The sequence below is a fragment of the Babylonia areolata genome, chromosome 3, assembly GCF_041734735.1.
Source record: "Babylonia areolata isolate BAREFJ2019XMU chromosome 3, ASM4173473v1, whole genome shotgun sequence".
NCBI classification, from domain to species: Eukaryota; Metazoa; Mollusca; class Gastropoda; order Neogastropoda; family Buccinidae; genus Babylonia; species Babylonia areolata.
Window position 1 is genome coordinate 44,628,299 of NC_134878.1, and position 25,953 is coordinate 44,654,251.

The window sequence follows — 25,953 nt, forward strand, 5'->3', positions numbered from 1 at the left end:
TGTGTGTGTGTGTGTGTGTGTGTGTGTGTGTGCGTGTGTGTGTGTGTGTGTGTGTGTGTGTGTGCTTTTGCTTTGTCCTTACTTTTTTTTTCGCGATGTTCTCTGAGTTGAGTTCATTTCTCACTTTCCTTTATATGTGTTGTGAGTTAAAGTGCGGGAATTTATTAATTTATTATTTTTTTTAAATAAAAGAAAAGTACTGTAGTTTTAGTCACTTTACGGAAGACTTGAAATATCAGTCTCAGTTTTGATAAGGGAAAAGGTCAAGTGATGTATGCTTATGCCAAAACTGGCATAACTGCATATTTCAGGTACTATGAAAAGTATACGCTTTCTTGTGAGCGAGCGCACATGCACGCAAGAACTGATACACGAGCATACTCAAGCAAACACACTGCACTCACGCACGAACACACACACACACATGCGCATGCCACACACACGCACATATCTCTGCACACACACACACACACATATATATATATATATATATATATATATATATATATATAATATGCATAGTCATGTATACACAGAGACAGAGAACAGTGCTTGTATTACACAGAATTATCGAACCCAGAAAATTCGAGGATTGTGCGTTACTCTGAAAAGAAGACAAGAAACGCGAAAGATTAAAAAAAAAAAAAAATCAAAAAAAAAAATCGGATAACAACAGAAGCAAGCCCAGGAAAAAAACCCCACACCACTTAAAGCCTGAACCGGACTATATAAATGGCGGGCGATTTGAATCAAGCCAGTTTCTCACCAGAGTCTGACACTGTGACGTCGGTGAAGGTTTATTCAAAATAAAAGCCTAATAAAGCTACGGTTTGGCTTCATTTATGGCAGAGAGCGAGATTTGCCTAGCAGCTTCCAATCTAGACCTGAATTGACTTTGGAAAGTACAAAATGTGTCAGCTACACGTAATACAAAATTTGAATGCAGAGAAAAGGGGCGGAGCTAGAGCCGTTTGTGTTTGCGCTAGACGGGTCTGTCAGATAAAAATAGCACCAGCACGTGGTACTGTCCGGTGAGAATTGGAAAGCATGCAGACAGCCCCTCGACGTTGGCAACCGTAAACGACCACATTGTTTGTAAAACATGCAAACGGAGAGAAATATGACGATCTACTAACCTACCGGACACGTGCTCGCGCTTTTTATAGATAAACTCCGCCCCTTTCCCTTTTATGGATAGGCTCTAGTGCGCATGCGCAACCGAAACCTTGCTCTCGGGAGTTAAGACTTTAATCTAACAGTTACTGTCGTAAATGATGTATTATCAACACCCCTATCAGTGACATCACAACGAGCAATAATGATTACCGTAAAAACAACAACAACCCCCCCCCCCCACCCCCCGGACAACCCCCCCCAAAAAAAAACAATAACAAAAAAAACAAAAAAACAACAACAAACAAACCCGAAAACAACTAAAGCTAAATCAATAAAATTACCATCATCCTCGTGACCAACGTCGTCTCTATAACAATGAAAAATAAACATTAGCTGCATGAACAAAATAACTATCATCATTGTCGATATAGTATCGATCGCCACTATTCGACAGCTGACAGTATACAACAATTGGCGAATAAACAACACTGCAAAACAAACAACAAAGGTAAAAAAAAAGGAAAGTGAGTATAATATCAACATGAGTGTGCAGAACCGTACACACGCGTACACATGTACACACACAACGACAACAACAGCAGTATTACAAAAAAAGAAACAAAGAGAAAATAACATGATTAAAACAATATCACAGTGTATCTAAACCGCCATATACTGCAATTCACCCTCATTTAAAATGACTCCCTAAATCATTGAAGCATTTTTTTTAACATAGCAATATGCTAATTGTATTTCTTTAATAAGATTAAGTGCACGTGATAAAAGTACTTATACTAGGAGCAGCAACTTGCGCTCATGACTTCAGAATCAGATTCAGATTAACTTTGATATCTCAGTAAGAGCAATTTGGCGTGAAATTTTGATGAAAAATCACTACAAAATGTGTTTCGGGGTTATTGTAAATTTGGAAAGAACAATGTATCTACAAACACTTTTTTGCATATCTTTTGCTTCAGTTTTGCATAAAAATAGGTGTAATCATACTATTTTGGAAGTAGGTGGCTTGAGATAATTATCTGAAATCGCAGCTGATTCACAAAATTCGCCATCTTCGGGCCTCAGTTACCAACGCTTTGCTTTCACTAACTGTGAAGTATGACCACATGTTTGAAAGGTTCAGGAACGCTCTTTCCGGCTGACCTAATTTCATATTCATATGACATCACTACAAGAGCTCCGCGAAGCATAAAGTGGGCTATACCCCCAAGACAGCTTGCAAGCTCGTGATTGGATCAAAGTGGTCACGAGGGTGGTTAGAAGCTGAGGAAGGACAAGAGAAGCACCGCGGACAGCACTTTTCCGTTGATGCCGCACGTTACGGCCCCCTTGTTCGTTTCCCCTTGGCCCGTCTGAAAAGAAAACAAAGCAGTTTACCTACCATTTTTGTGGATTACACACTTTCTCGACGATAAAAGTTTCAGTTTCAGTAGCTCAAGGAGGCGTCACTGCGTTCGAACAAATCCATATACGCTACACCACATCTGCCAAGCAGATGCCTGACCAGCAGCGTAACCGAACGCGCTTTGTCAGGCCTTGAGAAAAAAAAAATATAGATAAGCTTACATAAATAAATAAATAAATAAATAAATAATAATTATGATATATATATATATATATAAAACACGATACAAAAACAGTGCATTAAGAAAACAAAGCAGACTACGTACCATTTTTGTGTGGATTACACACTTTCGCGACGATGCAAAAACAGTGCATTTTTAAACCATAACCTGGTGTATTTCGTAATTCATTTTTGGCAGACAGGTACATTTAAGTGGCAAATTGATCAAACGTTCGGGAAAACATAATGAAAAATCGCCCCTCCACCACCACAACGCCGGGGTGGGGGGTATGGGGATTATGGTCACCTGAAGGACTAGTTGCTATGCTGCGGTACGACCAGAGACAGTTCCTTTGTAGTGTGCAAGTCATTTAGGTGTTTTAGAACAGTGAAGACAAACTGTGCTGTCCATGTAAATGAAAACTCTGCATGCACGGGAAAGCTTTTCTTGTCGATTCATGAACCCCACAGTGAGATTCAACGAGCCACACAATGCCTTATAAGACTGAATAATAATCGGTTGTGCCGCTTTCAAGTTAAAAAAGACAAAAAGGCAAAGCAAAAAAGAAAGACACACACACACACACACACACACACACACACACACACACACACACACACACACACACACACACACAGAGAGTAAAAGATAAAGTATGGTATCCTCTTTGTCAAGCGTCTTTCTACGTATTAACACGTTCAAAGTAGCAAAAAGTAGTTAAAAACAAAAAACAAAACAAAAAACAAACTGGAGGCAACAACGAAACCACTGACCAGTCAGAACCAATGGTACTTCATCTAAAGTAGAACAGTGGGTAAGAAGAAGAGATTATTGTCCTTCCCTCATAATCTATGCTTGAAACAAAATAACAGTTCGTATGTCTGTTCATCTGTCTTTCCTATCGATCTATTTCTTAAACCAGTCCCTGTGCAAGACCAGATAATCGTTCTCCCCTCAGATTCTATGCTTGAAACAAAATAACAGAATCTATGTTTGAAACAAAATAACATTTCGTCTGTCTATTCATCTGTCTATCCTATCGATCTGTTTCATAAAGCTGTCCCTGTGTACGACCAGTAAACACACACACACACACACACACACACACACACACACACACACACACACACACACACACACACACAAAGAAAAAAAAAAGGACACTAACTTTGACCGATGTTCGACGACGCTTGTAACTGTCGGGCATGAAGGCTTCCGGGAACCCAGGCGGGAAAGTGAAGTTATCGGGCAGGTCAGGGAACCCTGGCGGGAACGTGAAGCTTTCGGGCACGTTGGGGATTCCCGGTGGAAAGGTGAAGTTGGCGGGGACATTGGGAAACCCGGGCGGCAGGGTGAAGTTGGCAGGGAGGTCGGGGAACCCGTTCTGGTGAGGTCCTCGTGTCGTCTTCGCGTCCTCTGGACACACACACACACACACACGCGCGCACACACATACACACACAAGCGCCCGCGCGCGCATACACACACACACACACACACACACACCACGCCGTCAAACACAAGAAATACAAACGCGTAGACACACACACACACACACGCGCGCGCGCGCACACACACACACACACACACACACACACACACACACACACACATACATACATACACACATACACAAACAGATGCACAGCCCCCCCCCACACACACACACATACGTACATACATACATACATACACACACACAAACAGATGCACAGCCACACACACACACACACGCACGCACACACACACACAAGCTAACAAAAACCCGAACAAACCAGCCACGCAACATACAAACCCAGAACCACACACACACACACACACACATACACACACACACACACACACACACACACACACACACACACACACACACACACACACGTCCTCACCATCCCTCCACATCCTCACACCCACACTCACAGCCTCCCACTCGCACTCCCTCCCCCACACACACCTGCAGGCGGTGGCACGGGAGACGGTGTGGGGAAGGTGTCCTCGGGGAGGAAGTCAGTGTAGTTCACGTCCTCCCAGAGGGGTTCCGTGGTGGGTGCTTCCGTGCTGGTTGTGGGGGGCTGGAAGGTCAGCCTGTTGGAGTAGATGTCCGTGTAGTAGTCGCTGAACGTGTTGACCACTGTGGCTCTGGAACATGCACACCCCGGAGATAATATATATATATATATATATATATATATATATATGATAGTCAGTTGTGTCCGACTATGACCATCAGAACAGCAGAGGAGGCAACTGCTGTTCCGACTATTTGGGCTAGAATTTGATTGTAGTGGAGAGTGTCTTGCCCAAGTTACATTCCCCATTCTCTCGGCCAAGAGGGTTTTAGGACAGTCGGCGTTGGGATGGCTCCCAAAGGCCAACCAGCCCACAAGGCACAAGCACTAAGAGCCAGTGCAATCATGTCTCCTAGTTTGAGAGTCATAGTCCTTCACAAAAGACTAAGCTGTAAATGATTTCCCATTGACTGGAGAAACCATTGATAATAGAGCACTCATTTTGCTGTTGGCCCAAATTTAAACATGTCAATCTGTGATATAAGGCGAGTGTTGTGCCGACCCGGAGATAATATTGTATTGTATTACTCTTTTTTTGTCACAACTGATTTCTCTCTGTGAAATTCGAGCTGCTCTCCCCAGGGAGAGCGCGTCGTTACATTGAGAGCGCCACCCCCCCCTTTTTTGTGTGTTTGTTTGTTTTTTTCCTGTCCGCATTTTTTTTTTAACGTTTTCCTTTCGAAGTGGATTTTTCTACGGAATTTTGCCAGGGACAACCCTTTTGTTGCAGTGGGTTCTTTTACGAGCGCTTAAGTACATGCTGCACACGGGACCTCGGTTTATCGTCTCATCCTAATGACTAGCATCCAGACCACCTCTCAAGGTCTAGTGGAGGGGGAGAAAATACTGGTAACTCTGCCAGGATTCGAACCTGTGCGCTCAGATTCTCTCGCTTCCTAGGCGGACGCGTTACCTCTAGGCCATCACTCCACTTATATATTATATCAAAAATGAAAGACGGTCGTGCGTGTGATGAAACACAGAAAACTCATTGTTCTTTTAATTGAAGTGTTCTCGTTATTGCCAGTGAAAATGAAAAAAACACAAAAAAAACACATAATATTTTCCTTAGCTCTGAAGACGTTTGTCACATCAGAACACACCCTACACACACACACATACATACACACGCACGCACGCACCCCCACTCCCCCCCTCAGATGTCTATCTATCTATCTATGTACAGGATGTACTTGTATCAGGACAGTACTATGTATACGATTTTGTTTTTCTGTTTATCTAGAACTGTGTTTTTTTGACAAATTCGAAAGAAAAATACTGTTTGAACCAAGCGTTCGCCTGACAACCAAGATAAAGAAGACGATGGGGAGGTGGGGGCGTGGGGTGGTTGGGTGGAGCAGAAAAAGCAGAAAGGATGCTGATAACAAGAGCAACAACAGTAACAACAACAGAAACAAGAACGACACCAACACCAACAACCAAGGGTTTCAGTTTCAATAGCTCAAGGAGGCGTCACTGCGTTCGAACAACCAAGAACAAACAACAAGAACCACTACCACCACCACCACCTTGAAACCACCACAACAGCAACAACAACACCAACACAGAGACAGACATAGACAGACAGACAAACGCACACACACACACACACACACACACACACACACACACACACACACACACACAAACAAACACATACAACCCCCGACACACACACACACACACACACACACACACACACATACGCATGCACGCACACATACACATGTATAGACATAGACAGACCGACACACACACAAACACACACACATATACACACACCCCTCGCGCCCCCCCTCACCCCCCCCCCCCCCCCACACACACAGACATGCATGCACGCACACATGCATACACATAGACAGACAGATAGACAGACAGACACACGCGCACACACACATAAACACACACACACGCACGCATGCATGCACACATACACATACATAGACATACAGAATCACACACACACACACACACACACACACACACACACACACACACACACACACACACACACACACACACACACACACACACACACACCATCACGTCAATGTTCGATATTGGAGTCTCCGTGACTAAAGGCTGTAAGTTCCGGGGGACCTTTGTTTGTTTGTTTGATTGTTTCGCTTTTGTTTTGTGTCTCCACAGAGCCATTAAACAGCTCCTCACTGGCGCGTCGACTCCAAGCATGTATGAAAACCGATCTGAGCGGATCTCTCTGTGCTGCATTATTGACTGCAGTTTGTTCCGCCCCGATATTGGCCGATATACGCGATTCCTTCGTTTAAGGAACCAATCCATTCGAAATTTGTCTTCTTCTTCTTGTTCGTTCGTGAGCTGCAACTCCCACGTTTACTCGTATGTGCACGAGTGGGCTTTTACGTGTATGATCGTTTTTACCCCGCCATGTATGCAGCCATACTCCGTTTTCCGGGTTGTGCATGTTGGGTATGTTCTTGTTTCTATAACCCACCGAACGCTGACATGGGTGGAGGTTTTTCTGATCTCCCATCTCAACACATGTGCAGACCTGCTTGTGCCTGAACCACCTTCGTGAGTATACGCACGCAGAAGAGCAAATACGCACGTCAAAGATACTGTAACCCACGTCAGCGTTCAGTTGGTTATGGAAACAATAATATACCAAGCATGCGCCCTCTCCTCCCACTTGCCCCCGAAAACGGAGTATAGCTGCATACATGGCGGGGTAAAAGCAGTCATACATGTAAAAGCCCACTCGTGTACACACGAGTGAACGTGGGAGCTGCAGCCCACGAACGAAGAAGAAGAAGAAGAAGAAGATGATGATGATGATGATATCCACTGACCTGAACACAATATCTCCGGAGGGCACAGGGGGCGCCCTCCACTTGATCAGGATGCTGTATCGCTCAGCTGCTCTCCTGTGGGTGACGGCTCCGCTCTGTTGGGCGACCAAGAATCAAGTGAAGAGTCAGAATCTGAATCAGAATAACTTTTATTATCTCAGTAGAAGAAAGTAAGGAAATTCGGGTCAAATACAGTTTGGTTTTCAGGACGCGCGACGCCAGCAGCCAAATTACATGAACCTTCGTCTTAGAAATTAATCTTTTAAAGACTTTTTTTTTCATAATTCTTTGATGCTATTCATCCCCTCCCCCCTCCCACTAATCACTTTGTTTATGTCCCATACCGTTCTCTCTCTCTCTTTATTTTATTTATTTATTTTTTATTAACGCACTTCCGGTGAAGAGAAGATATCGTGATAAACTTATCAATCTCAAGAGTGCAATAGACGTAGGGATGTATCGGTCTCTCTGTCTTTGTCAATCACCTTTCTCTCTCTCTCTGTCTCTGTCTGTCTGTCTGTCTGTCTGTCTATCTGTCTGTCTCTCACCCTGTCCCTGCCCCCTTTCTATTTCCTCCCCCCCCTTCTCTCTGAGTTTATAATTCTATTTTATTTTATTCACAAGCCACATTTCACTACTACTACTACTACTACTACTACTACTACTACTACTACTACTACTACTACTACTGTTGTTGTTGTTGTTGTTGTTACTGTTTATCCGTCCAATATCACTTTAAATGGAGAAGTAAAACTGAAATTCGTTTTACGTCACATCACGTCACGTCAAGTCATTTCAACTGCAGTCGAGTCGAGTCGAATCATATCAAATCCAAAATCAGAAACTGAAATTAAATCAATTCATAACAAACGTCAACACACCTGGTGTGATCAAACTATACCGGAACGGGCCAAATTAGTTCACACCAAATATATTCAAATCAAAACGCATGAAACTGGATCAGATCCCATGGCGAAATGAATACACACAGAGAAAACAAGAACGACAACAACAACACAGTTTTGCTGATTATAATCGTTTGTATTCACGATCAGCCAACCATATATTTTTGCTAATCAGCGAATCCTACGTTACAGTCATGTTTAACTCACTCAGTACGGCCAGTCCTCTCTTCTCCTCTACACAGACCCCTCGGATGTCCAGTGGGTGTCTGAAAGACCCAACCTTTAGCTTCCGTCGTCAGAACTGTGGTATTCTTTGTCAACATTCACCTCTTCAGTATAAGAGCGTTCCGCTTGTAATATTTTGATGATGGTAATTGGGATGAAACGCTGTTAACGTCGTCTCTTTCGCCATTCATGTGGAGAGTTAACGTCAACACCCACCTCAGGTTTCATGGCTGACGCGGAAAATGACATGACCTCTTTTAATTGTTCTCCCAACCTATATTAGATTACACATTACAGAATACTTTATCATCTCAACAAGAGAAATTCATTTGTGGTGTAAAACACATAAACAATACACAGAAATCACAGTCATTCAACATGTATACATAAAAGACATAAAATGTTTAGATGGCAAGCAACCCATGTGTACAATAAATAATCACAGTAGATAAAAACAACGCAACAGAAACCTTTAAAAGGTAACTTAGAGGAAATCATACATACATCATCACAGCCATAAATGTGCAACACAAAATCAGTTAAAGGATATGAATAAAATAGGCATGAAACAGTATACTAAAAGTAGACATAAGACATAAAAAGATTATAATAACAATGCAATTCAACAATATCTTAGACGTTAAGATATCACATTTTGATATCCTGATATATTTCAGATTATATGATTATGTTTGTGTGGGGATGTCCGAGTGAATGTTTTTAGTGCCATTGTAAAGCGCATAGAGCTTCAAGAATATGCGTCATAGCAAGATGTCTTAATAAATAAATAGATAGATAAACAAATAAATAAAACCATCCAAGCAAAATGGTGAGGAGAGAGCAGTCTGACTACACTGACACCACCAGAACAACTGTCACGTTAAGGTGTGCAACAAAAATACCAGGGCTTTTTTAAGTGTTTTTTTTTTTATTATGTTGGGTGTCTGTGATTTAAACCCGCAAAAAAAAAAAAAAAAAAAAAATTGACCGAAATCTTACGTTGCAAGCAGTCTTGCTTTCTTCGTCAGGAACGAAGGTGCCGATCCTAATGTCAGAGTCCGTGTCGTTGGCCGGACGTGCCTGCATGAAGAATCCCTTGATCTGGGCATCGGCCATCGGCTCTATCACCACTGCACACCACAGGGACAGATGGATCGATTAGTTAGTCAGTCAGTCAGTCAGTCAGTCAATCAATTAGTCGGTTGATCGGTTTCGAAGTTACTTATTTTAATTAACGAATTCAATTAGTCAGTCAGTCAGTCATCCAATCAATTAATCGGTTGATGGGTTTCTTAGTTACTTATTTTGATTAACGAATTCTATCAGTCAGTCAGTCAGTCAGTCAGTTAATCAGTCAATCAATTAATCGGTTGATCGGTTTCTTAGTTACTTATTTTGATTAACGAATTCTATTGGCAGCCAGTATGCAAAGTCGGTCCATAGTTGTCATCAAACATGAAAATATGTAAATGGTGTCTTCTGTGTATCTATTGTGGTTTGTAGTGCTGTGGTTGTTTTTTTTTCTCCTTCAAAAGTATTGTTTACTTACCTTGGGCGGAGTGGAATGTTCAGTCAGAAGCGTATCTTGCAGGTTTTCTTCGCACAAGAGCTCCGGAACTTAGTTATTGATGGTCAGAAGTAAATCATGACAGTTTTAGACGTTTTTGTTTTCGTTCTGTTTTTCTTGAAAGTCAGTTTCTGTGTTAGCACATCAGATTGGTTGTCAACAGCCGGGGGAGTGTCGCCGAGAGAAGAGGAAGCCGAGTGGTTAAGGCGTTGGACTTTCAGTCTGAGGGTCCCGAGTTCGAATCTCGGTACCTAGCGGCGCCTGGTGGGTAAAGGGTGGAGATTTTTTCCGATCTCCCAGGTCAACAAAATTATGTGCTGACCTGTTAGTGCCTGAACCCCCTTCGTGTGTATACGCAAGCAGAAGATCAAATACGCACGTTAAAGATCCTGTAATCCATGCTGTCAGCCTTCGGTGGGTGATGGAAACAAGAACATACCCAGCATGCACACCTCCGAAAATGGAGTATGGGTGCCTACATGGCGGGGTAAAAACGGCCATATACGTAAAAGCCCACTCGTATGATAAACGAGTGAACGTGGAAGCAGCAGCTCACGAACGAAGAAGTAGAAGAAAAAGAGTGATCTACGTTTGGTGTCTGTGTACTGTATACAGAGAATCTGTTTGGACTTAGCACGAATCCCTGCCAGTCTGTCTGTCTTTCCCGTCTGTCTCTGTCTGTCTTTCCCGTCTGTCTTTCCTGTCTGTCTCTGTCTTTCCTGTCTGTCTCTGTCTGTCTCTGCCTTTCTTTCCTGTCTGTCTCTGTCTGTCTTTCCTGTCTGTCTCTGTCTTTCCCGTCTGTCTCTGTCTGTCACTGTCTGTCTTTCCTGTCTGTCTCTGTCTGTCTTTCCCGTCTGTCTCTGTCTGTCTCTGTCTGTCTTTCCTGTCTGTCTCTGTCTGTCTTTCCTGTCTGTCTCTGTCTTTCCCGTCTGTCTCTGTCTTTCCTGTCTGTCACTGTCTCTGTCTTTCCTGTCTGTCTCTGTCTTTCCTGTCTGTCTCTGTTTGTCTTTCCTGTCTGTCTCTGTCTTTCCTGTCTCTGTCTGTCTTTCCAGTCTGTCACTATGTCTCTGTGCTTCTGCCTGCCCGCTTATCCCTGATGCTCACTTCTGAAATCTAGGGTGGTCCCCCACCCCCACGCCCCGTCCCCCACCCACTCATTTGAAAGTTTGATATTTGTAATATTGTGTGTTTGATCCGGGACCAAAGTCGTTTCTATTCATTTAACGTAACGAATGACCAAGGGCCTGTTTGATTTTTTCGCGAGTCTCTCTGTCTCTCTCTGTGTCTCTGTCTCTGTTTCTCTCTTTGTCTGCCTGTCTATCTGTATGTCTTCTCTCTCCCTAATCCTACATCTGTCAAGCCCTGAACATTTTGTCTTCCAATGGATTTTTTGAAAAAACAACAACAACAACTGCACAATGACAACAACAAACCAAAAAAAGTTGAACACCAGAAGCACAGTTACCCAGATAACGAAAATTAAATGAGAGAGAGGCAGAGACAGAGACAGACAGACAGACAGACAGAGACAGAGAGACAGAAGAATACAAGGGGAAAACGTTCCTGCCAATTTATACACGTCCTAAATGGAGTGTGTCCCTTATGACGTCAAACTGCGAAAACAAAGCTTGTGACAGGTGAATGACTCGGGCTGTCAAGGCTTGTTTTCGGGTTTCTCCGGGTGCTTGATTTAAAAATCGACATAAATTTCACTTCAGCAGCCAGTTTTTGCAGACTCACCTGCTTGAATGTAAAGAATTCTGCAGAGGTCTATGACGGCAAAAACAAAAAGCAAAAAGGAAAAAGAAAGTGTTTGAACGTTTGAATGCGCATGCGATCACACACACACACACACACACACACACACACACACACACACACACACACACACACACACACACACACACAGTGAATAAGAGAGGAAAATAGAGAAACACACCCAACCTCCTCCCCCCACCGCCACCGACCCCTACCCTCCGGCCCCCACATGCACACACACACACACACACACACACACACACACACACACACAAAATCCACGCATCCACACATCAACCCAAGCACCGCTGCACAGTCTCTTGCCCCCCCCCCACACCCCCGCCCCCCTTTCCCCTCCTCCCCTCCCCCCCCTACCCTCCCACCCCCCAGCCTCACAGAAGATCTGCTGCAGAGGGCTGTACGTGGCGGAGCTGGCGGTGATGATGGGGAAGGGGTTGTCGAACAGCTTCCTGGACGGCCCGTGTCCGGGCATCATGCTGCTGCACGCCGAATCGGGCGTGCCCGCCGAGTAAGCTTCGGTGCCGGGCACCCCTTGCATCACCATCAGCATCAGCATCAGCATCAGTAGCAGCAGCGGTACTTGTTGTAGTGGCAGAGCGCGGGCCAAGGCTGTTGTCGTTGCCGTTGGTCCTTCTTTTTCTCTTCCTCCTCCTGTTCCTCCTCCTCCTCTCTTCCTCATCTTGTCTGTTTAGTCTGTGAGACCGTCTGGTCCTTTTTGTCTGTTTGTGACAGACGCGTGTTGTCTGGAAGCGGAAAGAGATTGAGATTGAGTGCTGTTATCATATCAACGTTGCAAGTTCGTTTTAGAAATAATAGTCCGGTCCATTGTGCAAAATTACAGTCGTTCAAGTACGAGTGTCTAACATGAAGTTCCTTCGTAGCATTTATTCTACAAATTGTTTTTTACTTCTTCTTTTCTTCTATTTTTTCCTCTCCGTTTTCTGGAGGCAACTGGGAAAATAGGGGTGGGGGTGCGGGTGTGGACTAGAGAGAGGAGATTTGTATGTGGGTTTGGGCTTGACAACTTTGGACTTGACAACTGTGCACAGTTATTGGATTGTATTTTACGCTGCTCAAAAATGTGTGTTGTGTGTTGGCAGTTTTGGGCTGTATAATACTATCATTATACTTTTTTATGCTTTTAATCATCTCTTAACAAAAATAATCCGAAGGAATGGTCATTGATCATTTGGGTGGGTTTAGGTAATGTAAGGCAGTCATAATTGTACTGTGTTCTTTTGTTGTTGTTGTTGTTGTTGTTATTTCTAAGTTTTCCTTTATGGTTTGTCACACAGTCTGATGTGACTCTACATGGATGTTGGTGCTGCACGTGCTATAGAAATAATAAACATAAGAATGTGTTTAGAGCTGCATAAAAAAAGTTTCATTCATTCCCGGACTAAGGGATAAGCTTTGGGTTGTTGCATCTTGTGGATTACATACATGATTCATGATTCAAAAAGGCCGGCAACAATCATAAGAAGCTGGCAAAAACTTACTGCAGTTGATAGTTAATTAGAAACATAAACCAACCAGTTGGCTGAGCAGAACACAACCATGTTTTTTTCTTTTCCACATAGACTCGAATCAGGACCACTGAAAGTAGATGGGAAATGTTACTAGATATTGCTAATTATTAAACTTTTAGTTTGCGTTTTTAAACCAGTTTTATGAATTTATTTATTTATTTATTTATATATATTCAGATTTTAAGTCACACACACACACACACACACGCACACACACACACACACACACACACACACACACACACACAAACACACACACACACACACACTCTCTCTCTCTTTCTCTCTCTCTCTCTCCTCACTCAATCTCTCTGTCTCATAACGATATCTGTCTCTGTATCTCTCTCGCTCGCTAGCGATCGCTGTCTCTCTCTCTCTCTCTTCGCGAAAAGACTGAGTAGGGAAGAATCGTGATGCGCTTTGTGAGATGCCTTCCATTAAAAGAAACAACAAAACCTCCTCCTCCTCCTCCTCGTCCTCCTCCTCCTCCTCATCAACAACAACAACAACAACTACTACTACTTCTACTACATTCAACACAATATAGCTTCGCACGTGGAAGCAATCTTAGAAAAAAGAATAATTGTATTGTATTGTATTGTATTGTATTGTAATGTATTACTCCTTTTTGTCACAACAGAGAATTCGGTGTGAAATTCGGGCTGCTCTCCCCGGGGAGAGCGCGTCGCTACATTGAGAGCGCCACCCCTCTTTTTTGTATTTTTTTCCTGTCTGCAGGTGTTTTTTTTTTGTTTGTTGTTTTTTTGTTTGTCTTTTTAACATTTGTTTTCCTATCGAATTCTACAGAATTTTGGCAGGGACAACCCTTTTGTTGCCGTGGGTTCTTTTACATGCGCTAAGTGCATGCTGGACACGAGACCCCGGTTTATCTTCTCATCCGAATGACTAGCTTCCAGACCACCACTCAAGATCTAGTGGAAGGGGAGAAAAGAAAGTACTGGCGACTGTGCCGGGATTCGTACCAGTGCTCTCAGATTATCTGGCCTCCTTCGCGGACGCGTTACTAGCAGGCCATAGACCTTCTAGTCTTTGAATTGTTCCTGTACATCCGGTCTTTTAGGGTATTGTACATAATCATCGTCATCAACATAGAAATCTTTAAATTGTGTCTGTGTTTTGTGATTTTGTATTTTGTATGTTTCGTAAGGTCCCATTGATACTAACCTTTGGAGAAGTTGCTTCTCAAGTCAGAAACACATGAAACACATTTCCAGAACGTTCACACAAGAGCTTCCGAACTTAGTTAAAAATCGTTGACAGTAACGATGTCACTTTTTGCACGCTTTGTTTTCGATTTTTTTTTAAAAGATGTTATTTGACACCAACAAACAAAACATCCAGGTAAACATGAAATATAGGCGTCAACGGTAAACATGAAACAGGTGTCGGCGAAATAAAGTTTCTTCCACCAATGAATATGTCGCTGACAGTTGGATCGAAACCAAAACGTTGGCGATAAACCTGACGATCGTAACTCGAGTCCTGCTGTATTCAGGGATTAAGATTTAAGACAAGGGGGGATTAAGCGGATAGAAATTACGGACCGGGTTGGCAAGCAAATTGTCTGGCGTCCGTTATATTATGGGTGAGTTGTGGAGCAGGGTTAAGGCTTTTGACCTTTTTTTTTCTTAAGCACTAGATTTTCTTTTGTGTTATGTAGTTAACGCTTGCACTTCAGTCAGTTACCGCTTGCTGTCAGATCATTTGCACGTAAACCCGAACAACCCCACCCATCTTTTTACAAGCACACAGATTACACGACACAACGATACACACGCGCGTACACAGCCCCACAAGGAAGGTGGCAGAATGGTTAAGACGCATATCTTACAATTCAGTGTCCGCGAGGGTCTTAGTTCGATTCCTGGTCTATCCGTTTCTCCCAGTTTCACAGGAATATCAAACTAAGTGTCTAGTCATTCGGATGAAATGATAAGAGAGAGAGAGAGAGAGAGGGAGGGGGGCCGGGGGGCGGGGGTCAGTGCGATAGTGAGTACAATGCATTTCTCTGTATGTATATAATTGTTAGTGCATGGGATAAAGGGATATATTTGTTTTTCCCAGGTGATCTCTGAGAAGGTCCAGTTGATGTCAGTCCCCTATATCCGTTGTCCTGTGGTAGGTCAATAAAAGCCACGCTTATGTTCTGGCAACTCACGTGACTCATTCGACACAATCTGTAGTCAACGAGCATTGTTTTATTTCAGTAATGTTTTAAACGACATGAATTCCTGACTAAACTGTCGCAGTTATCAACGCTGCATCGCAACATCAACTCCAAATATTTCTTTCAGTGCACACACCACACTACATTCACATGCATCAAGTCCAGTCCTGTCCAATCCAGTCCAGAAATGCACTCTATGAAATAATCCAACGTCAAATATACAGGACATTCAGGAGCTTGCGAAGCAGATGAAAAAGAAGATCATATGACAATAAATAACATCCCAACGCTAGAGAGAAGAGCATGACTCCGAGTAATATTTCTTGTTTACATATCTTGTTTATTATCTATTTTTGACGTTTCGTGTTATATATATATATATATATATATATATATACATTTGTTCTTTCACATTTGTTTTACATACACGCACCTTAAGAGAGAGAGAGAGAGAGAGAGAGAGAGAGAGAGTGTCTGTTTAGTTTAACTCTTTCCATACGAACGGCGAAAGAGACGACGTTAACAGCGTTTCACCCCAATTACCATCATCAAAATATTGCAAGCGGAAGGCTCTTATACTGAAGACGTGAATGTTGACAAAGAATACCACATTTCTGACGACGGAAGCTAAAGGTTGGGTCATTCAGACACCCACTCGACATCCGAGGGGTCTGTGTAGAGGAGAAGAGAGGACTGGCCGTACTGAGTGAGTTAAAAAACAACAACAACAACAAAATCCCACCTATCATCACCATCATTATTACAAGAGGAGAAAGGATGAGCATGATATAGTTTTTTCTAAATGGCATAGTGAGACTTTTGCCAAGAGTTATGAATACCCTAATTCTCCTAGATAATAATGCAATACATAAATCGATAAAATAATAAATAAGAAAACAAACACAACATTAATTAAAAAGAGGAAGATGAAGAGTGTGAACTGATAAAATGAAAATGGAAACACGTTGTGATATTTTGGTAACAATGAGGGGTCTGTGTAGAGGAGAAGAGAGGACTGGCCGTACTGAGTGACTTAACGTCTGTTTAATGATATCAGACGAGAGGAAAAAAAAGGGGAGGTGGGGGGGGGGGGGGGGTGGGGTGGGGGGGGGGGAGTGCGCATGGGAGATGAGGCGTGGGGTACATGAGAAGAGGTGGTGGGGTGATGACTGTAGTGAGTAGTGCAAAACGAAGAGCTACGAAAGACTGTACTAACAGTGAACTAGAACATGAATTATAACAGTGAGTTAATCATCCATATAATCAAACATTCAGAAATTTATTGAAGTAATGAATAATTATTCAAAAACATCTCCTGTGGATAAATATGTATTTGGTGGAAACTGGTCGGCTAGTTTTTGAAAGAACTGTTGTCCTGTTTTTTGGACACTGGACAAGTATGTGGTTGACATTGACTTCTTTTCTGCACAGACACTGTATATTTTTGCAAAATTTAGTTCGAAGGGCATTCAAATGGAATCGACGAATTAAACTTCTGACTGATCTTGAGTGGGAGACAGATAAATCATTTAAGAAAGCCTTGGGGTTGCTAAATGTAACTGTCTTCATACAGTGACGGTAATACTGGCAGTCTAAACCTTTTAGCCTGTGTTTATGTCGATCACTTGACACTTTTTCAATAAACGTATAACACTCTTGTAGATCTAATTGGATACTGAGCCTTCGCTGTTTCGCGCTGCCTTTCTGGCAGCCTGATCTGCCCTCTCATTTGCAAAAATGAGAGAGAGAGAGAGAGTTTGTAAGATATATATATATATATATATATATATATATAGAGAGAGAGAGAGAGAGAGACGGGCGGCTCAGTGAGGGAGGTGAACGACAGTGCACGGGATCGCTTCATCCCTTTCCAGCTGAAAGTACGTTGTGAACAGCCGTGAAAACTAACGCTGTCCCATGAGGAAGAAATTTCAAACAAACAAACAAAAAACAACAACAAACAACAACAAAAAATGGTGATCGACGTCCTGACCTGTAAGCTCTGTCTTATACCAGAGAGGTAACAGCGATGAAGGAGTTAAACATCTATGAAACACAATGCTTAGTCTTTCATAGACATCAAGTTGACGAGGAATACAGAAAAAGTGAATAACAACTCACACGACCACAAGAACCAACATTGTTGATCCCTTATTTTTCCTCTCCACCTCCTGCCTCCTTTTCACATTCTATTTGTCAGCTGTATTGTTCTTTTTTTTGTTTGTTTGTTTGTTTTTGTTTACCACATTGGGCCCTACGAAGACCTGTTGACCTTGGTCAAGAGACGCAAGCTCAAATGGTATGTCCATGTCACGAGATCATCAGGGCTTGCCAAGACATTCCTGCAGGGCACAGTGCAAGGGAGGAGAAGGAGAGGCAGACAGAGGAAAAGATGGAAGGACAACATCCCAGAATGGACGGGCTTGAGGTTGAGCGACACAATCAGGAGGTCAGAAAACCGAGAGGATTGGAGGATGCTGGTTGCCAGATCACCTGTGGCGCCCCAACGGTCCACAAGACTACGGGATAGAGGGGGTGGGGGGGGGGGGGGGGGGAACAATGTATAAGTTCCCACCGTCACTAATTTCAATGTTTTCATGTAAAACACATTACGACAGGACATCACGTAAGACTTTCTTGTTGTCCTGACGAATTCATTGGCTTTGTATTGTGACAATTTCAAATTAAAAAAACACTGTTTAAACCAACATGAACAATAACAAATAAGCTTTCTCAGAGTTATGGATGAAGTTGTACAGTACAAAGACATGTTCACATAGAGCTGTCCTGTAGAGAGAGAAAGACGCCAGTGACGAAGGTCACCAATGTCAGAACCGAGGTCAAGGACACGCGTTCGGCAGAACTGTGGGTCAGGGGTGAAGGACATCCTGTCTCCCATCCCACGTCCTCTCCGTTGACCTCCTCCAGGTAGGCCATGAGGGGCTGGAAGTACTGGACCAGTGGCTGTGCGCTCATCTTGGTCCGTCCCGTCATCACCCGGAATGGTTCTGTCCACACCTGGGAGGATCCTTTGGACATCATGGCCCTGCACGTGACATGGACTGACATCATGGCCCTGCACGTGACACTGACTGACATCATGGCCCTGTGCACGTGACACTGACTGACATCATGGCCCTGCACGTGACACTGACTGACATCATGGCCCTGCACGTGACACTGACTGACAGCATTACCCTGCACGTGACACTGACTGACATCATGGCCCTGCACGTGACATCGACTGACATCATGGCCCTGCACATGACATCGACTGACATCATGGCCCTGCACGTGACATTGACTGACATCATGGCCCTGCACGTGACATTGACTGACATCATGGCCCTGCACGTGACATCGTGGCCCTGCACGTGACATCGTGGCCATGTACGTGATAACACAACACTGCACGTGATTTCGTGCCACAATGGCCCTGAAAGTGACATCATGACACAATGGCCCTGCACGTGACATCAACTGACATCATGGCCCTGCACTGGACATCAATCAACAAACAAAAAACGATCACCTGCGAAACAAAATGACATGTAATCTTAACCATCAAACTCCTTGAGGCAAATAGGACTAGGCTGTACTGAGGAGGTAGCCCTTTCTCTCAAACTATCATCCTCAGATTACAATATATATATATATATATATATATAAAGGATCAAAATACTTCAAAGCCACACGGAAAATATACAAAGAAGTCAATATAGACAAATATAGACAAATACCAGAGCAATGCGGACAATATATTGTGTTTACAATATCACTACCTAATCACCAGAGCAAAGCAGCAGATGGTTTATCATTGTCCGCGGAAAAGAGAGAAACAAATGTCCAGGCTTACCGGGAAAGAATAAAAGGGGATGGACAGGGAAGGAAGAAAAATGCAGTCAATAGTGAAGGAATGAGAACAGTAGTAGCAAAGCGAGCAATGGAAAAGAGGACATTTCTAGCTTTTTTCCCAAAAAAGGTGGGGATACTATTTCCTCTGAAGGACCCTAAGGATCCCACGAGGGAGAGGGAAAAAAAAACAGCAACAAAACAGCACTGTACTGTCGTGACAGACTCACCGCAGTTTGTCCCCAGCCTCAGTGGAGTTGTAGATGTCACAGGTGTGCAGTGGTCCCTGGTGGCCTGCCGCCTCACACAGCGCCTTGTGGAACTGGAACTGGATGACACTGCTGACAAAGTACCTGTCGGGGGGAGGGAGGGGGGGGACACAATGAAAGGGAACTGAAAACACTTAGCAATGATGCTTGTACTGTGAAATGTAGTACCCTGTGAATAAAACACATCAAAATATATGCGAAGAACGCCAGATATTTCATCACCACAGAAGTCCATCGCAAACAATGAAGTCGTCAGTGACCCCGGAGATGATAACTCAGCCACCAGGCAGAAGAACAAATGCGGGCCATACTGCGGGGCAAGCAAGATCAGATGATACGTCTCGCCACCTCTCTTTGCGGGTTTAACGCTACGTAAAGACGCCTTTCCCCGGGCAACAGAACTCGGTTCTAGGCATCAGTCGCCTTTGTGAACAGAAAACTATAACCTTCACAAAGATTGTAACCAAACAAACACGTTTGAACAATACAAGACCCCCCCCCTTTGTTTTTTAACAAATAGTGACGAGTGGTAACTCTCTCCATTCACAAGGTACACAACTTCAAGTCCGTGCTGCTTACGCTACCGATTCAGCTAGCGTGCAGGTAAATAAAAGATACATTGGAACAAATCCAGACACTTCCTCAAAAACAAGAATTGGTTGAGTGGAGTTTAACGACCAAAAACAAGAAGCGATGGTAGCGCTGGGCCTGTCCTTATACCGATCATCTGACATGTGCACACAGCAGCAAAGACTGAAGAAATGTGCAAACACAAATAAGCTTTTATTCAAGACTGACATAGCTTCTTTAATCCTGAACAAGCCACACAGAACACATGGACAATACTGAACAAACACATGGTTGCCTCGGTGGTTTTTCAACTGGGAATGAACAAACAATTGCATGGAGATGAAATGATTAACAAATAGTAAAGAGTAGCAACTTCCTCCATTCACAAGGTACACAACTTCAGGTCAGTGCTGCCAGTCTTGAATAAAAGCTTATTTGTGTTTGCACATTTCTTCAGTCTTTGCTGCTGTGTGCACATGTCAGATGATCGGTATAAGGACAGGCCCGGCGCTTCCGTTTTTGAGGAAGTGTGTGGGTTTGTTCCAGTGTGCCTTTTATTTACCTGTGTGCTAGCTGAATCGGTAGCGTAAGCAGCACTGACTTGAAGTTGTATACCTTGTGAATGGAGAGAGTTACCACTCTTTACTATTTGTTAATCATTTCATCTCCTTGCCTAATTGTTTGTTCAATACAAGCCCATGTCAAAAACTAAAGCGGACGAGACGCAAACTTCAATGTGTCGACATGTCTCTCATTTAACGAGGCTTGTTTTTGAGTTTTTTTTTCCCCCCTCCCAATCCTACGAATGCTCTGACTTACGTTAAATGTTTCTCTTCATCAGTGACCAGATTTATCGCACAACAGTTACTTTTCAAATATTTGTCAGCTGTAATCACTGTCTAGAAGGTACCGTGACAGAATCGGAGAGGCGTCAACTTCTGAACCAGCGTTGATCATGGTTCGAAGCCTCTATTTCGGCATTGATCTGAAGATTGTGCAGTTACCATATCTTAATTCAACCGTTTCAGTTTCAGTTTCAGTAGCTCAAGGAGGCGTCACTGCGTTCGGACAAATCCATATACGCTACACCACATCTGCCAAGCAGATGCCTGACCAGCAGCGTAACCCAACGCGCTTTGTCAGGCCTTGAGAAAAAAAAGAGTAAATAAATAAATAAATAAATAAATAAATAATATAATAATAATAATAATAATAATGAAAATAAAATAAATAAACTCAACAACACAGCACAGCACATCACAGCACAACACAGCACAGCACAGCACAACACAGTGATTCTAACAGAAAAAAACCCGCTCAAGTTCAAACATTCAACAACAACAAAAGAATCACTTCGCGGTTCCGTTTAGTAATTCACCTGATGTATGGCGTGTTGCCCGGAATGTGGTACTTTGCACCTGGGTCAAAATCATCCTCGGTCCGTTTCACAGGTGGGGACACACCTTGCAGGTTGCACCTGGAAGATTATTACAGGGCCAGTTGGGCAGAGTGGATGATAGTTCTTGGCGGAATAAAATCGGAGGACCTTTAACATGCGAAGATGAGAATGTGAATAAAAAAAAAAAAAATGCCCAGCTTTGCAACCTATGGAAAACACAGTATGCGAATGTCTACCCTGTGCCACAACACCGTAAAACTTACACACTCACACACACTCACACACACACACACACACACACACACACACGCGCGTGCGCGCACGCACGCACACATATACATACATTCCTCTATTTAGCTTTGTGTTCAATTATCTATCTATCTGTCTGTCTGTCTGTCTGTCTATCTATCTATCTATTTGTCTGTCTCTCTGTCTGTCTGTCTATCTGTCTGTCTATCTATGTATTGTCTGAGGAGTTTGGATGGAGGAGGCTTCTATGGAGTTGCCTGATAGAGAGCAAGACTACAACAGACAACTCGGCAGTAGTTCAGGGTCTTTTCCAGTGGGTGACCTGATATTAACACATCTTCCTGTCCGTTGCCGGCACCTGGACTGTCATAGAACACGACCGGTCGTGTCGTGTCGTGTCGTGTCGTGTCGTGCCGTGTCGTGTGTCGCGTCGTGTCGTGTTGTGTTGCTTTGCGCTGCGTTATGCTGTGTTGTGTTGCGTAGTGTTGTGCTGCGTTGTATATAAAGTATTTGTCACAACTCAGAGAGCGCATAGCTACAGTCAAGCGCCATCTATTTCTCTCTCATCTTATACCAGCAAGTGCATTTGCTTTCATACCAAGTGGATTTTTAAATAGATTTTTGTTAGGGACAACCCTTTTGTTGCCGTGTTTTTGTTTTTTCGTTTTTTTTTAACCTGCGCTAAGTGCATTATACACAAGGGACCTCATATCGTATCGTCCAAATGACTAGCGTCCAGCCCACCACTTAAGGTCTAAGTGGGGTGCGAGAAAAATTAATACTAGCGAGTGTTGATTCGATCCAGAGCACACACTCAGATTCTTTTGCTTTTCCGGCACACGCGTTACCACAATGACACATAATGCCGCATAATTCATCTGTTAGAGATATGTTCAGGCTTGTTGATGATGATGATGATGATGATGATGATGATGATATGGATATTTATATAACGCCTATCATCGGTCGGAGACCAAGCTCTGAGCGCTTTACAAACACAGGGTCATTTACACAACAGGCTGCCTACCTGGGTAGAGCCGACTAAAGGCTGCCATTTGGGCGCTCATCGTTCGTTTCCTGTGTCATTCAATCAGGTTTCAGTCACGCAAACATGTACTGATACATTCATGCAACATGTGTATGACCGTTTGCTTATTTACCCTGTCATGTAGGCAGCTACATCCGTTTTCAGGGGTGGGAGGGTGGTGGTGGTGGTGGGGGGGGGGGGGGGCGCATGCTGAGTATGTTATTGTTTCCATAAGTCCACCGAACGCTGACATGGATTACAGGATCATTTAAGTGCGTATTTGATCTTCTGCGTGCGTATACACACGAAGAGGGTTCAGGCACTAGCAGGTCTGCACACATGTTGACCTGGGAGATGGGAAAAAGTCTCCACCAACCTTTACCCACCAGGCGCCGTTACCGAGATTCGAACCCGGGACCCTCAGATTGAAAGTCCAACGCTTTAACCACTAGGCTATTGCGCCCATCCCTACCTGAGGTCCCACCAGGCCCTGTTGTAGCTGTCCGGGGTGGTGTCTCCACGGAACACGGACCAGCGCCACTGGTCGATGAGGTAGCCAAAGGGCAGGAAGGCGATCTGCTCCAGGGCCATGACCATCAGGAAGTTCAGGTCCGACTCTGGAGCCAGACAGACAGACAAGTATTTGTATTTGTATTTCTTTTTATCACAACAGATTTCTCTGTGTGAAATTCGGGCTGCTCTCCCCAGGGAGAGCGCGTCGCTATACTACGGCGCCACCCTTTTAAAAAAATTTTTTTTTTCCTGCATGCAGTTTTATTTGTTTTTCCTATCGAAATGGATTTTTCTACAAAATTTTGCCAGGAACAACCCTTTTGTTGCCGTGGGTTCTTTTACGTGCGCTAAGTGCACATGGGACCTCGGTTTATCGTCTCATCCGAATGACTGGGACACTGATCGGCACACACACACACACACACACACACACACACACACACACACACACACACACACACACACACACACACACACACCTCGCACGAGTGATCGCACGCAGAAATGAAATAGTGTATATAAAAAAATATAAGGACACTCTGTGAACGCTGTCAAGAAATGCCGATCCAACATACCGTTGTCCTCCACGAGAGTAGGCATCAGACCAATCTGATGCAGATGTTTGGGGGTCTCCACTGACAATGAGATCGTGTCTCCTATAGCCTCGTGGAATCCTGCAACACCCTTCTGTGATTTACTTACTTAGAGGGGAGAGTGTGAGGGAGAAGGAGAAGGAGAGAAAGAAAGGTAGATGCACAATGATCGACAGAGACAGGAGAGAAAGAGAGAGAGAGAGAGAGAGAGAGAGAGAGAGAGAGAGAGAGAGAGAACGAACATGGGAGATCAATTTGTCTGATTTTAAAATAATCCTTGAATAAATTCACTCGTGAAAGCAGGGCGCTGCAATGTCTGGGTTTTCAAGGTAAAGTGACGAAATACTTACTTAAATGCTCCCACGTCAGGCGACGCATGAAGAGGTAAGTAAGGCCACATACCAAATACACCCGGCCAAAGGAGACAAAATACAATATAAATATCCCCAAAATATAACTGAAGAGTAATACTGTATATGCTTTTGAGATACTTAGAACCACAATTCTTGCGAGAATGTACCAGTGTTGTTGTTTTTAAAGTAAAATGTATGCTAATGAAGGTTTGATTAAACAGAAAAGATGTATGTGTGGATGATAAAAACACGCACACACACACACGTATTAACAGTCACCAGAAGAAGTTACATATTTAGAGATAACATGCGTCTTCATTGTCAACAGAAATGGATTGTGTTTTGACAATCACCAGAAAATGTGTTGTGAATGTTTTCATAGCCACAGAGATCATGTTTTGACCTGTCACCAGGGAATACACTTTTATAGTCACAGAGATTATGTCACCAGAGATAATATTTTGACATTCACAGAGATTGTGCTTTGACCTGTCACCAGATAATGTTTTCATTGCCACAGACATTATGTTTTATCCTGTCACCAGATAATGTTTTCATTGCCACAGAGATTATCTTTTGACCTGTCACCAGATAATGTTTTCATAGGGCTACAGAGATGATGTTTTGACCTGTCACCAGGGAATACATTCTTATAGTCACAGAGATTATATCACCAGAAATTATATTTTGACATTCACAGATTATGTTTTGACCTGTCACCAGAAAATGATCTGACCTGTCACCAGAGATTATGTTTTGACCTGTCACCAGAGATTATGTTTTGACCTGTCACCAGAGATTATGTTTTGACTGTCACAGAAATTTATGTTCTGGCCTATCACCAGATAATATGTTTTGACCTGTCACCAGAGAATGCATTCTAATAGTCATTGAAATTATCTTTTGACCTGTCACCAGGGAATATATTTTAATACTCACAGAGGTTATGTTTTGACTTGTCACGAGAGAATATAGTTCAATAGTCACATAGATTATAGTTTGACCTGTCACCAGATTTCGTATTTTGACCTGTCATCAGAGGATATATTTTGATAGTCACAGAGATCATATGTTTTGACCTGTCACCAGAGAATATGTTCTACCAGACACGGGAGAACAATGCTTTGACAGGTCACCAGAGAAGGCGACGAAAGCCAAGTCACCAAAGAATGGCGTGGGCTGACAGACGGTCAGTCACCTGGGTTGGCCCCCGTCTTGAAGACGGTGGGCAGATGATTGTAGAGCAGGTAGTACTGCACGTGGCCCATCTCGTGGTGAGCCGTGCTGAAGTGGTCCACCGTCAGTTCTGTGCACTGCTTCACCCTGTTGGTGAGAGGAT

General features: G+C 43.4%; 2 protein-coding genes across 4 annotated transcripts in view; both read right to left on the reverse strand.

Annotated features, from left to right (window-relative positions):
• Window positions 1-1,530: 1,530 nt before the first annotated feature.
• On the reverse strand, window positions 1,531-12,668 carry LOC143280577 (uncharacterized). The gene is made up of 6 exons (XM_076585278.1): window positions 12,448-12,668; window positions 9,726-9,856; window positions 7,597-7,691; window positions 4,654-4,838; window positions 3,868-4,115; window positions 1,531-2,486 (listed from the first exon to the last, which is right to left on the reverse strand). The coding sequence occupies exons 1-6, from the start codon at window positions 12,632-12,634 to the stop codon at window positions 2,391-2,393; spliced, it is 942 nt and encodes a 313-aa protein (XP_076441393.1). The 5' UTR covers window positions 12,635-12,668; the 3' UTR covers window positions 1,531-2,390.
• A 3,487-nt stretch (window positions 12,669-16,155) lies between these two features.
• The window catches only part of LOC143280014 (angiotensin-converting enzyme-like), a 46,346-nt gene continuing 36,548 nt past the window's right edge, over window positions 16,156-25,953 (reverse strand). For all 3 annotated transcript variants that reach the window (XM_076584458.1, XM_076584459.1, XM_076584460.1), the window contains exons 9-14: window positions 25,813-25,937; window positions 24,244-24,342; window positions 23,628-23,772; window positions 21,859-21,957; window positions 19,872-19,994; window positions 16,156-18,835 (exon numbers count right to left, since the gene is read on the reverse strand). In XM_076584458.1, coding sequence (XP_076440573.1) covers window positions 18,562-18,835; window positions 19,872-19,994; window positions 21,859-21,957; window positions 23,628-23,772; window positions 24,244-24,342; window positions 25,813-25,937 — 865 coding nt within the window. In that variant the 3' untranslated portion in view covers window positions 16,156-18,561. The remainder of the gene's footprint in view (window positions 18,836-19,871; window positions 19,995-21,858; window positions 21,958-23,627; window positions 23,773-24,243; window positions 24,343-25,812; window positions 25,938-25,953) is intronic.